This window comes from Convolutriloba macropyga, chromosome 2, assembly GCF_964194025.1.
Source record: "Convolutriloba macropyga chromosome 2, txConMacr16.3, whole genome shotgun sequence".
In the NCBI taxonomy this organism is placed as follows: domain Eukaryota; kingdom Metazoa; phylum Xenacoelomorpha; order Acoela; family Convolutidae; genus Convolutriloba; species Convolutriloba macropyga.
This window is the reverse complement of record NC_134469.1, coordinates 27427506-27442141: the sequence shown is the minus strand read 5'-3', so window position 1 is coordinate 27442141 and position 14636 is coordinate 27427506. Positions and strand designations below refer to the sequence as shown.

At 35.3% G+C, this 14636-nt stretch overlaps 1 protein-coding gene across 2 annotated transcripts; it reads right to left on the bottom strand.

The window, feature by feature from the left end:
* Positions 1–30: 30 nt before the first annotated feature.
* On the bottom strand, positions 31–8149 carry LOC142358583 (poly(A)-specific ribonuclease PARN-like). Of its 2 annotated transcripts, none has more exons than XM_075410004.1 (4): positions 7680–8149; positions 4559–4875; positions 3757–4415; positions 31–476 (listed from the first exon to the last, which is right to left on the bottom strand). In XM_075410004.1, exons 1-4 carry the CDS (start codon positions 8135–8137, stop codon positions 135–137), a joined length of 1776 nt encoding a protein of 591 aa, XP_075266119.1. In that variant the 5' UTR covers positions 8138–8149; the 3' UTR covers positions 31–134. The 2 variants fall into 2 exon arrangements, with proteins under 2 accessions (XP_075266119.1, XP_075266120.1); XM_075410005.1 differs by having other exon boundaries at positions 4736–4875.
* Positions 8150–14636: the final 6487 nt, after the last annotated feature.

The following is a 14636-nucleotide window of genomic DNA, read 5'->3' as shown; positions in this document are numbered from 1 at the left end:
CCACTTCACTTCTCACTTTACTTGAGAAACTCAATTAATACCCCTCAATTAGATTAGCTTACTGTTGAAATGAATAGAAAGCAAAAATATTAAAGGTAAGTCTTGAAAAACAAAACAGACAACAACAATTTTTATCACTCAGTTCTGATCTTTTTGCCTGTCAGCTCAGGCGAGTCAACAAGTTCTCCCATATCCTCACCAACACTGCTATCAGATGACCTTTTAAGACTAGCGGATGATAAAGAAGTCTCAAGGTCTACGCTTCCCTGATTCGCACGTTTGGTCATGTTAACTTTACTCCCATTTGCCCTAGATTCAGTTTCTGCTTTACATTGCAACATGTATTCCGCGAATGTTGATATTGAAAAGTTTTCGACATCAGCTCCCCGTAGTAGAACCGATTTCTTTACAGTATTGGCTGGATCCCTCATTCCTTCCACCTGGGCTACGCAAGAAGTGTCATCGATCCAATTGATCTAAATACATAAAGTACAAAACGCCTTCGCAATAAACTCCACGCTTCATGCTTGATATAGTTGAAAAATCTCGTCTGCAAAATTTCAGAAAATTTGAAAGACGCGGCAAAACATACTGAAAAATCAGCGCACTTTACGCAAAAATGGAGCTCAGTAGACAAAATCACCTTTCAAATTTTTCTAAATGGGTTTCTATATTCCACCTTCTCCTCTTGTCCAAAAAGAATCTATCTCAGGGCACGTAAAAGCTTCATATTAATAAAAAAGTATTATTCAAAAAAGAAGGCTCGGTAATGTGCGTTTGCATATAACGTTCCAACCTTGCTAATCCAAATTTTCTACCAAATGAATTGGAATTTTCTTAATTGTCTACCAAATGAAGAGGAGATACGAAACTCTCCTTCTATTCACATACTGTTCAAAAATAATTGGTGTTTAAAAACTGCAAAACAAACAAACAATTAAATGAAGACAATGCCTTGCCGCATTATATGGGCATGAGAGCTAGACAAAACTAGATTGATTAGACTACAGAAATCCCAAAAATTTGCAAAAAAAATTACAAAATCACCATATATTGAAGACGCCAAAATTATTTGGTCTTAACTGGAAAAAATATAATAACTTGGTCTCGATTGAACATCAATGGGACCTGTAATTGACGGGGCCATTTTTTTGAAAACACATAATGTCCAAGTCGGAAAACATCCTTTAAAAAACAACAGGGAGTTTGATTTTGGCTTTACACGCAAGAACATGGCTCCTGTCTTTGATCACTAAGTTCCAAGTTAATCAAAAATACCAATCAGAATAATTATTCCGACTAAAGAAGTAGTGCGAGAAAATTTTTGAAGCCACTCAAAACAATCTATTCAGTCAATTTTTATAAATTTGATTGTTTTTTTTCAATGACAATGGGTCTTGTCATCATTGTGATAAGACAACACTTCCAAAAAAAATTACAGAAAAACAATTATAAAAAAACAAACTTTTAATAAAACCTTTATGACAGTTATGAAACCCCGAACAGGCAACTTAAGGCCTTAAAAGGTTCACGCTTATCTCAAAACGATCACGCTTTTCCATTATTCAGAATTCATCCGACGTCTACAACAAGAGAAAAACAGTTAAAAACAGACAAAATTCAAAAAATGCAAGAAAAAAATAGAAGCTTTCAAAAGCATAAACTATTCAATCAAAATATTTTTGACGTGTTTATTTGTAACCCTTTCTAACACCATTTCTAACACCCACCGCTAACTTTCATTTCACTAGAAAATAGAGGGGTCTTATCATTAGTTTGACAGAGCCTCAGGTTGACAGAAATAAGAAAAGAAGAAGGAGGCACAGTTGAACAATTAAACTTTTTTTTCAAAGTTATAACTGCTATTCGGTATCAACTCAAAGCTTTACATAGGTAAACTTATTCCATGTTGGAAAACAAATGAAATTTTTATCAATGACACAGGAGGACTACGAAAAGTGTAAGAAATACAGAAAAAATTTACTAAAAATTTAGGAAAACATTGTGTCGACACTTCAAAACATGAGCTGTTCTCTGAGAACAAACTTCATGCTCATTGGGCATCATTTGAACTTGGATTGATTCTGTTTGTAATGAAATCTTGATATGATAATCGACTTGCCATTATTTGTGTGGCGGCTGAGCTTACTAACTCAATAACCACAGTGAATAGCGCTTCACGGTCATTCCAAGCATTAAAGCCAGAATAGCATGACAAGCAAAATTTAATGCTACATTCTACTGAAGCTATACAGATTCGCTATACACAATCGTGATACATGAAGTTAAACTGAAACTCAAATTCGAACTACGCTATTATTGCCACGTATTCAAAGTGTTCACAATCTCACAAATTTAGCTCAAACGGAGCAAGAGATACCCAACTTGGTAAGCCAGATTCGATGAATTTTGCGATTTTCATACCAATTCAGAGAGATCGGGGCACCGTATACGGTATCCCGAATCCAAACTCAGTATATTCAGAGAATCGAATACGACATAGTAATCTACAACCAATCAGAGATGCTATTTTGACATGTACGGCAGTATAAATAGAGCTTGAACTACCAAAAATCAGAGGAAACTTAATAATTTTGTCTTACTAATCTGACATACAGTGCGTATTGAAGCACGCTTTCTTGAGCGGTAAATTACTTGTTATCGTGTCTTGTTTCTGTAGATCATATTAATGATTGTACAGTTTTAATTTTACTTTGACTTGTGAAAAGAGAATTGACTTTGATATTATCAAAATTTTCTTTCTGAGGAACAAAGTGCTAAGCATAGAGTCAGTTCCTCTTACTGGCTTTAACGAAGCCTAGCGTTGTTCACTGATTGCGTTATTGAGCAATTGAGTGAATTAAAAAGCACAAAGTGCGAAAACTGTTACATTTGTTAACTTTGATTATTATCGCTCAGAGGTCTCCGAAAATATTGAGACATTGATTATAAAAACACATTGTCCCAATCAGTTCCTAAGACAGTTATCTAGAGCTGTACATCTGGGATTTTGCTATTTCGATTTATAAGTTGAGTTATTAACCAAAACTCGAGCAAAATTTGATTGTTTCAATTTGAATTATTTTGTTATTCTGAGAGAAAAAAGTTTGTTATACAGCAAAGCTGAGCAATTAGTTATCAGGAGTAATTGAGCAACAAGTAATGCAACGGTAATCTACAGTATAGCGGATAATACAGTTCACAAAAGTTAACTGCAAAAACACAATACCCGGACAGATTTAAAACCGCTGAAACGAACTGGGCGGTGTAAAGTTTTACTCGACTTTGATAGGAGAGCAGCCGTTACAATTTGAAATTTAAAAAATTCAAAAATATTTTTTACAAAAACAGCCGCCAATACAAATTGAATCCTTTTGATTGTAAAGCATCCACGATTATACTAAAACTAGCCTTTCTATCGTTGCGCGTCTATTAAAAATGCGTACTCTTGGCATAATATATAAACTGAATCCTTGCGCGTCTATTAAAAATGCGTACTCTTGGCATAATATATAAATTGAAACCACAATTTCATTCCAAAAAAATCTTAAATTGAACAAAAATGACGCTAGAAGTGAACGAAATAACGTCAAATCACATTTATGTTCACAAAAATTTAAACCTTAATAACTGCTCAAAAAGGAAATTCAAAAATCTCGGATACCACTCACAACTTTCTATGATGATTATATCGATCAGTCAAACTGAATGAACTAAAAAACCCAGTTGAGCACGAAGTGGGATCGGAACAACTACCTTTGTAAAGGTTCCAAATTCTTCGAACAGCTTTACGATGTCCCTCGTTTTCCACTGTTCTGGGAACGTCAAGTAGAACATATCATCACGAGTAGGAATGACGTCATCATTGCTCAAATCCATGTAGTATAGATCCACGATTCGCATCAAAAATATTTTGTTCACAAATGGAGTCAATAAATCACTACTACAAGGTACATGTTGTTTTGGTGGCTTTACCAGAGATCCAATATAATTCAAAAAGGAGACAAAAACACAGCCGGTCATATACGCATCATATCCGGCTTCATGGGCAGCGTTTCCTGAGCAATATTTCTTATCAAAACCCTCAGCGAAAGCAACGGGAGGTTTCTTAAACGGTTTCTGGAAAACAGCTGAGTAGCATTGTTCCAATCCAGTATAGCTCAGATACGTTTTGAACGGCTTTGTTGAAGCGAGAACTTTGGTATCACACAATTTTGGGAATATTGAAGTTGTTGATATCTTGAAATCTTCGTAATTTTCTGGTACTGGATGGAAAAAGGTGTGATGCAAGTGAAGGATATCCAATAACATGTTGTGTCCCACTACAACTTTTCCCGACTCTGAGACCATTTTCATGATATGCGTGAATCCCACACACATTTCCAATTCATCCAGCTTTGTTTTCAGCTGAAAATCTAAAACGCAATTTCAAATATATTGACTAATTAAGTTAAGCTTTTGAGCTAAAAGAGATTTCGATAGACCTCAAATTCAATACTTATCAAACTTAACACGAAGAAAAACAAATTACACTGTTAATGATAAAAAATCAATTTACCAATTTTGGAACCCTCTGACCCAATGCTGAGTTTCTTTACAAGGATATACTTCGCTTTGCTGTCCTTCTGGTCATCTACACTTTTAGAAATTGCAACCAGATTGTCATCATGAAACTCAGCCGATATTAATTTAAACACCAATCTCCGTTCAAAAGAGTTGATGTCTCTCAACTCACATTCAGCATTATCTTCTTTGAGAAGCTTCAGTTTGTCGCGAGTTGCTTTTAAAAAGCAGGCATTCTCAGTTTCGGCGTCTTTGATTACTTGCGCATCTCTGATTCTTTGTTCGCTTTGGTTGTCACTTTCTTTCGCTTCTAATAAATTGGAGCAAGGTTTATTCATACAGATGCCATCATGACCAGTTTATTAGCTTCATTCAGAGGTTTTTTTTTGAAAAGCCAACTGTTACTGCTCTTTAAGAAACGTGTCTGAGTGATAAAGTTCAAGCACTTACGTTATATCAAAAAGATGGATATCAGCCCATTATTGTCAAAAACATCCAAAACAGGGCGAGGCTGTGCTTTGTTTTCGAAAAATGGCCTTAGAGTAAAATCAAAAAAGCGATATTAATTTGGAGTATATTACAGGTGGCCAAGTATTGCAAGCCGTAAGAGTGGCATGCAAACCTCCATCTTTTAAACTCAACGCATTTCCAGATCTATTTGAACATCCTATGTTCTTGAAAAGTTTAAAAGGAGAACAGCTAATATGCGGGAACGTCAATATTGATATCATAGGAGCAGCAAATCACAAGTATTTGAATCTTACCACGTCAATTGGTTTAAATATATTCAATAAATATCCTACTAGAGTAACTCCTCAAAGCAAAACTTGCATTGAACACATAAACAACAAAAACACTGATTAATACAATACCCGATCATTTTGCCTTGTTCGCTTTGAAAAGTTTGAACATCGAAAACACTATAGCAAAAGATGTTTGGTTTCCGAATTTTTGAGAACGTGAGTAGTCGGAAAATCCCTTCAAGTTTTCGTTCTTGCATCATGCTTGTCAAAAAACAATCTTCATTTGCCTTCTGTTGACGAGAAGTTTCATCCGTCTCAACAACCATAGGCAAGCTTGTTGAAAAGTTTGTTCCTTGAAGGAGGAAAAAGTCAATTAAAAACCCAGGCTACAAATGAAAAATAGTGTTAAAAAAATCACAACACAAAAAAGCAATCAGGTAACAAAACAAACCTAAAATTGTCGTATTAAACCTAGGAGGTTTAAACCTAGGAGGTTCTCTGATTCTTTGTTCGCTTTGGTTGTCACTTTCTTTCGCTTCTAATAAATTGGAGCAAGGTTTATTCATACAGATGCCATCATGACCAGTTTATTAGCTTCATTCAGAGGTTTTTTTTTTGAAAAGCCAACTGTTACTGCTCTTTAAGAAACGTGTCTGAGTGATAAAGTTCAAGCACTTACGTTATATCAAAAAGATGGATATCAGCCCATTATTGTCAAAAACATCCAAAACAGGGCGAGGCTGTGCTTTGTTTTCGAAAAATGGCCTTAGAGTAAAATCAAAAAAGCGATATTAATTTGGAGTATATTACAGGTGGCCAAGTATTGCAAGCCGTAAGAGTGGCATGCAAACCTCCATCTTTTAAACTCAACGCATTTCCAGATCTATTTGAACATCCTATGTTCTTGAAAAGTTTAAAAGGAGAACAGCTAATATGCGGGAACGTCAATATTGATATCATAGGAGCAACAAATCACAAGTATTCGAATCTTACCACGTCAATTGGTTTAAATATATTCAATAAATATCCTACTAGAGTAACTCCTCAAAGCAAAACTTGCATTGAACACATAAACAACAAAAACACTGATTAATACAATACCCGATCATTTTGCCTTGTTCGCTTTGAAAAGTTTGAACATCGAAAACACTATAGCAAAAGATGTTTGGTTTCCGAATTTTTGAGAACGTGAGTAGTCGGAAAATCCCTTCAAGTTTTCGTTCTTGCATCATGCTTGTCAAAAAACAATCTTCATTTGCCTTCTGTTGACGAGAAGTTTCATCCGTCTCAACAACCATAGGCAAGCTTGTTGAAAAGTTTGTTCCTTGAAGGAGGAAAAAGTCAATTAAAAACCCAGGCTACAAATGAAAAATAGTGTTAAAAAAATCACAACACAAAAAAGCAATCAGGTAACAAAACAAACCTAAAATTGTCGTATTAAACCTAGGAGGGAATTACTTAAAAGAATTGGGAAAAAGAACAAAAATTGTTTCGGTTCATATAACAGGTAACTAAAAAAGATGCAACGAAATTTGTTGACTTCTTCTTCAAGTAGTACAAAAAAAACAACAAATATTTGTTGAAGTTTCTATGAAATCTTTTGAACGGTTTAATTAAAATGAATTGACCGTAAACTAAGACCAAAGCAACCTGATGAGTTTTGAAAAAGACTGTCGCTCTCAACCTCTTTGGTAAGTAAGTTTTATTAAGCATACCGACCATGGTCAGTATTTATGTATAATTTTAGATAAAAAAATTGACAGCACAACTAAAAAGTTTATGACAATCTCTCGCAGTTGTGAAATGTTGCAAATCAAACTAGGAATATTTTTCTCAGAATCAACTTTTATTCGTTCCATATTCCGATCGCAAAATCTGCATATTGTTATGGTTTATTAGTATACAGCAAAAATCTAAAAGCAATTTGAATGAGATATTGATGTGCCAAAACAAATAATTAGAGCTATTTCTTCCTCAGAAAATCAGCTTCGATGTCATTTCTAATGTGAGATCACAAAATATTAAACAATTTACGAGCTTTTCTCATAAATTTTTTTTCGAAATTTTTGCGCAAGTGTCTCATAGATCTGTTAACAAGCATAATTTTTAAATATAATTCGATACAAGCTCTGCAAAGAGCATTTTTGCCCACCAAAAACTCAATTGATCAAAGCATACAAGATTATTGCATTGCGATCAATAAGAGTGCAAAACATATCTGCAAGCCGACCGAAACAAAAAAACTATCTAATGGCACAAGAATAGCGGCATTCGTGAACGATTAGATCCGAGTTTTCGTCGAGGGTTACAATTTCAACAGACTAGAGATGCTGCAACTAAATTCTTTTTCAACTTATTTAAAACCAAGCTCCTTTTCGCATATTTTCCGATGACTGCATTGCTTGCTGTTTCATCCGTTTCTCATCCGCTACTGAAAGGAACGGAATCCCACTGTTGACCCACTTGTTGAAATCAAACCCATGCGTTGACAGAAAACACATTGATGAAGTCAGAAACTGAATCCGCTTCTCAGGATATTGAAAACTGTTGTGATATGGGAATACGTAGAAATTATATGGACGAACAATGTACTTATTCTTTTGAGATGCGTCGTACTCAAAACATGCAATTCCCACTTGTATGGGACTGTATTTCAGTACATCTCTTCTACACTTTAGAAACCGACTTTCAGGCAAGTCCGAACTGTTCTTGGAGTTGGATTCGTTGAGGCCACTTAATTCGAGGTCCATCGCAATAAAATCACACGAGTCTATCACATCTTTTATAGACTTGCGGATCGCTCCAAAGTTGAACTTTGTAACATCAACCATGTTTAGATCTAAAATATAGAGCGATGACTTATGGAAATGAACAAAACAACTTGAGCCCAGCACGTACTCAAAAGAACAGCCAAATAAAATAGGCAGCAGAGGAGACATTTTAGAGACAAACTATCTTAATACGAAAACTGATTGCCTCACTTCCTGAAGTTTGAAACAAAATGTTGCTATCGAAAGATGCATCTGACATGAAAAGATAATTTCTTAGAAGCAATTTCTCAATGAATTTAACGGTAAATTTAGATAACAAGTAACCTCAGAAAGAAGCTGACCCAAATAGGTTAGAAAAACTCAAAAATTTTTTCACATCTTCGAACGAAATTCAAAAGAAATTCTCTTTCAATAAACATGTCAAAGATATTACTATTTTTCAAGGCTCTTGAATTATATCTTGAAAGAGACAAAATAACAGTAAAAACAATATAACAGTAAAAATCATAACTTTTAGCATCAGCAACCACGTTAAGAAAATAAAGTTACAAACCAACATCTATATATTTTCTACGTGCCGTTTTTGACTTTACGATTGAAGTAACTTCCATTAAAAAAGCAGAACTGGAAGAGTTCTGGCAACGACCTTGAGCGTCTTCGACAGAACTGAACAAATCTGAACATGCCTAAAATACTTAAAACGTACCTAAAATCACCTCAAACGACTCCGAGCGAAAAAAGTTTAGCCAGCAGTCAAAATCTTTTGAAGCACCCCTTAGTTAAACCCCCAACTGATAAAATAATCAGATGAGATTTAACAGTCAATTGGTCATAAGTCTTACGAACAGCCCTAAAAACTTGAGCCCAGGAGCAGATAACGTTCAAAACTGTGCAACGTTTCCTAAAATATTTATATTCAGACCTCGCTACATCCTCAGAACAGCATCTCGGCACATTTTTATACCCTAACTCGACTTGCGCCAAGAGTTACAGACATTAATGAATGCTAATCCACTGAGAATATTCAAATATGCACCACAACGAGAATGTCACTGACTTTTTCATAAAACTTTTACGCATCCTGGTCATTACGCATTACTAATCAACAGCCATTGTTACAACAAACAATAAGTTGCAAAATGACATGCTTAGTCCTTGCTGTTTATGCTTATGTCATGTGACAGTAGACCTATTTTCATTGAAACAGGCAAAATCTTACAAAAATAAACCGACCAACGTTAGACGAAATGCTCTCTAACAGTAGGCGGGCCGTTTTTATTTACAGGTGGAGTAGCTTAGAAACTTTTTACGGTTGCAAAACCACCAGCCCAACAGGGGTTCAAGCCACGCCCACCAGGATGCCAGTCCAATATCTTAACAGCAAGGCCACAATGGCTTTAGACTATTTTTCGATCACAACCGCTTTTACATTAGCAACAAAATAATATTTCATACAACATTTTATTCATTTTCCTCTTTACTGCCATAATTTAAAAAGCTACCAAGCGAACAACCCTTGATATTTCTGAAAAGAAAATTTTGCATCACAAAATCCATCATTGAACAGCAGTAAAAACAAAGGATTGGTTTATTGGTTTATTTTCTGTTCCATCGTTTTTATATCATTTGTTATAATGTACCAACTGTACACATTTCAGCTCAATAACTAACATAAATTAAACCAACTAACGTCGGATGACTTGCTCTGAAACGACAAATGGGGCAATTTATTTAGAGGGGTTCCGTTCAAAATTTTTTTATAGGCGCAAAAGACAACGACCCCGGCGGGGTTCAAACCCCTGACTTCATGTTTCAACCACTCACCTTTTTCCTTCAGCACAAATTTAACTTCGGAATGAGAGCAAACTATATCACTAAAACATGAAGAATTCACGCGCGGATAACTCACTCAAGACGACAAAAAATGTTCTAGAACAAAAGCGCAAAAACGGTCAAACGAAAATTTTGCATTTGAAAAAGACAATCCTTTACAATAATTGCTTCAAAATTTGTCCAAGAGCTATTAAAAATTATTCCGACTCTTACTATTGGTAGAAAAAGAGATAACTCAATTAAAACTTCCAAAAGAACTCAGGCTTACTAAAAACATGAAATCTGATAGACATTGACACGACAGGCAGAGCGATTTAATTTAGAGGGGTTTAGCTTAGACCTGTTTTATGGGTGTAAAAAACCGATCCCAGGGGTTCGAACGAAGGACGTCATGGATTCTAGTCCAACATCTTAACAAGGCAGCTCCAATGGCGCTGATTGTTGTTTGCTCACGGTCACTTTTATATTAGCAACAAATTTTACTTCGAAAGAGATCAGGTTAGATCACTCAAAAAGAAATTCAAGCAAGCCAGTCAAGAAGACAAAATGTTCTAGGACAAAAAAGACACTTGCATAAAAAGACAAGCGTTTACAAAATTTGTTTCACAGTTCGTTCGAGAGCAATTAAAAAAGCTGTCTTCAACTCATTAACGAACAAAAAAATCAAGCCTTTGAGGAAGAGTGACACTCATGATAAGGATGAAATAAAGATGAAAGAAAACCTTTCAAAACTGGCGACAACTAGACTAAATTTTAGTGAAAAATAACGCTTTCAGCTGATAAAATATTAATCATGAAAATAGTACTACAGTCTAGTATTTGCTAGCAGCGATATAGAATCGGGACAAAACATTTTTTAAAAAAATTGCCGGGATTCTCGCTATAATCAAACAATCGCTGATACTGATCTTTGAAAATTTTTCTTTTTCTGAACAGTTATTAGTTCGAATGATCAATAGAAATAGTATAAGTAAATGACTAGTAGTAGTACTAGGGGGGGGGGGGGGGTCACGCACTGTAAAAAACCGACCCCCTCATTTTTGGCCGAAAATACAAATTTTCGAAAAATTTTAGAATTGATCCCCCCATCCAAGGGAGGGTATGGTATTAATATTCATATTAGAGATTTTTTTCGGCTTTTTGACTTTCGGTACTCCGAACATTTAGCTGAATTCTGTTCTCCGCTTGAACTCGTTTAACTGTTTGTTCTTTTTGTTTACATCCCTTTGCAACCTCGTCTAGCCAATGTTTATAACTAAGGTTAATTTCGTTCTCCGCTTGAACTCATTTAATTATTGTTCTATTTATTTAGTTACAGCGCTTTACAATCTAGCCACTGTTCATAAGCTTTATTGTTTTGGACTAACAATGACGAAGCCCGTTCTATTTATTCTGTTAACTACCTGGTCATAAGTTTCGATGTTGTCTAATTTTACCGAGAACAGTATAAGGGACTCCCATAGTTCAAAAGTTTGTTACTTCCCGTATTGTTTAGGTACTAATCATCGACTTCGGTAAATTCAGACAACCATATCAACAGAGAACCGGCGTACATTTTTCAAATACCTTTGAGTTTTGTCTAGACAACTGAGATACAATTCTTGTTTAATCATTTTTCTCACACTTCATCGCATAACATTCCAAAGTGAAAGAAACCAAATTTTGATTCTTTATTTTGGCTTATCATCAGCAAATTGACACGGGTGACAAAAATTTGGCAAACCTATGTTCTTGAATTTTATATTTTTGAGCCTTTCGAATTGTATCAAACATAAATAGTGATCGAACAATGGTTTGAAGTGTTTCTAAAACCTTTTGCAAGGTCAATGTTTTTGAATAGCTAGGATCTTGAAGTTTGCCAAATTTTTAAAATAGTCAAACTCAGAAATGGAACATTGTCAAAACACTGGCTTCATTGATCTCAATCCCTGCAGTTGTTCCAACTGTTTACCTTCAACACACTCCAATAGAGACAGAGTCCCGGACGAGCATGACGAGTCAGAGGTGGTGCTTCTGGTTGTCCTATCTGATGATGAAGGAGATCTTGACGAGAAACAGGAACCAATATTGGTTACAGAAATAGTTGAAAATCTCGACTCTAATTTGATCATGACTGACAACTCCCAACAAGACACGACAAACAACGACCAGGAAAACATAGACTGCGATTATATACAGCCTACGATCGACAACCAGAGCGAACCAAGAGCAATATTAGCGCAAGTATCGCAACCTCGGTTCCGTTTGAAGAAAAATAGAAAAAAGACTCAAAGAACTCAAAGACCCAGGGTTGTGAAAACCTTTGCAAACAATCTTATGAAGCGATGTTTCAAATTTAAATAAAATTTGGTACGAGTATTTTCAACCTTAGGTAAAGCTAATAAAGATAATTCTGGTGAACCGTTCCAGAGAAACTGAGTTGTAATTTTTGACAATAGACAGCTTACATTTTTTATCAATGAGTTGTCAAGCAGAAAAAAATTTTCCTCAAGCGGTATTTAATCAAGTTTTGACTTTCAACAATGAAGGTAACAATTAACAATAACTTGTGTATTGGATCCTAAGCTACCTAGTGGATACCTAAGCGAGTTTTAACTTGTACATATCAAGAGGAATGGTGAAAAATAACTTGTGTATTGGATCCTAAGCTACCTAGTGGATACCTAAGCGCGTTTCAACTTGTACATATCAAGAGAAATGGTGAAAAATAACTTGTGTATTGGATCCTAAGCTACCTAGTGGATACCTAAGCGAGTTTCAACTTGTACATATCAAGAGAAATGATGAAAAAAACTTGTGTATTGGATCCTAAGCCACCTAGTGGATACCTAAGCGAGTTTTAACTTGTACATATCAAGAGAAATGATGAAAAATAACTTGTGTATTGGATCCTAAGCTACCTGCTGGTTACCTAAGCGAGTTTTAACTTGTACATATCAAGAGAAATGGTGAAAAATAACTTGTGTATTGGATCCTAAGCTACCTGCTGGTTACCTAAGCGAGTTTTAACTTGTACATATCAAGAGAAATGGTGAAAAAAACTTGTGTATTGGATCCTAAGCTACCTAGTGGATACCTAAGCGAGTTTTAACTTGTACATATCAAGAGAAATGATGAAAAAAACTTGTGTATTGGATCCTAAGCTACCTAGTGGATACCTAAGCGAGTTTTAACTTGTACATATCAAGAGAAATGATGAAAAATAACTTGTGTATTGGATCCTAAGCTACCTGCTGGTTACCTAAGCGAGTTTTAACTTGTACATATCAAGAGAAATGGTGAAAAATAACTTGTGTATTGGATCCTAAGCTACCTGCTGGTTACCTAAGCGAGTTTTAAATTGTACATATCAAGAGAAATGGTGAAAAATAACTTGTGTATTGGATCCTAAGCTACCTGCTGGTTACCTAAGCGAGTTTTAACTTGTACATATCAAGAGAAATGGTGAAAAATAACTTGTGTATTGGATCCTAAGCTACCTAGTGGATACCTAAGCGAGTTTTAACTTGTACATATCAAGAGAAATGGTGAAAAATAACTTGTGTATTGGATCCTAAGCTACCTAGTGGATACCTAAGCGAGTTTTAACTTGTACATATCAAGGGTATTGGTGACATTTTTGTGGCTGAACAAAGTAGTGTGGAGAGCAAAAGGGAGTGCAAAGTGGAGAGCAAGTTGGAGAGCAACGAGGAGAGGAAGTTGGAAACCGACTGCAGGAAAGGAATAATTCAGTTAGTCCTTTTAATTTTTTCATCTTTTTGACCAGTTTTTTGGGGTTTATATTTTCAAAACTCTCCTCTTTGTCTCATGGCATTTTAATTCATCACCAATTTCTGATGTTGCTCACCTTTATATTTTTGTTTGTTGATAAATTCTATATATATTAGGAATTAATTTTAATATCTTGTCTGGAGTACAAAGTCTTGAGATAAACAGTCTAAAGAGTAGCAGGAACTGTACTCGCTTGACGCCAGTAAACTCCTTGCCTTCTTAACTTTGGCAACCCCAATGATTGAGAAGCGGACCTTGCTGGTTTAGAGAAACCCCATTGCGAAAATTAGACGGCACCAGTTCACAAACTTTTAACACGCACCACCATTCACAAACACTCACTGAGTTCACTTAGACACTTAGACCAGTTGTAGGGTAGATTATGACAGATTGCTACAATCGACACAGATGATCTACGGAGGTAACTATGAACATGTTCCTAATTTTTTCGAGACAAAGAGGAATTGTTGTTTGACAATAAACATCAGCTACTTTTTTCATTTCCATCTGATAGCGCGGAAGCTTTTGAAACGCTTATACTATGGATTGAGGGCACTGAGGATAAAAATGTCTTAGATATAAATTGATCAACTGCTTATATGGGAGCTTTTAAAAGACTTATACTATGGATTGAAGGTACTGAGGACAAAAATGACTTAGATATAAATTGATCAACTGCTTATGGGGGAGCTTTGAAAAGACTTATACTATGGATTGAAGGTGCTGAGGACAAAAATGACTTAGATATAAATTGATCAACTGCTTATGGGGGAGCTTTTAAAAGACTTATACTATGGATTGAAGGCACTGAGGTTAAAAAAGACTTAGTTATTAATTGATCAACTGCTTATATGGGAGCTTTTAAAAGACTTATACTATGGATTGAAGGTACTGAGGACAAAAATGACTTAGATATAAATTGATCAACTGCTTATATGGGAGCTTTTAAAAGACT

Bases quoted from the DNA above. Each gene is read 5' to 3' on its own strand.
- LOC142358583 (XM_075410004.1), bottom strand. From the start codon at position 8,137: ATGGTTGATGTTACAAAGTTCAACTTTGGAGCGATCCGCAAGTCTATA. The intron at 4,876-7,679 runs AGGAGCTTGGTT...CTCCAATTTATT, and splicing joins TCATCGGAAAATATGCGAAA to AGAAGCGAAAGAAAGTGACA. The intron at 477-3,756 runs GTAGTTGTTCCG...TTATGTATTTAG, and splicing joins AATTTGGAACCTTTACAAAG to ATCAATTGGATCGATGACAC.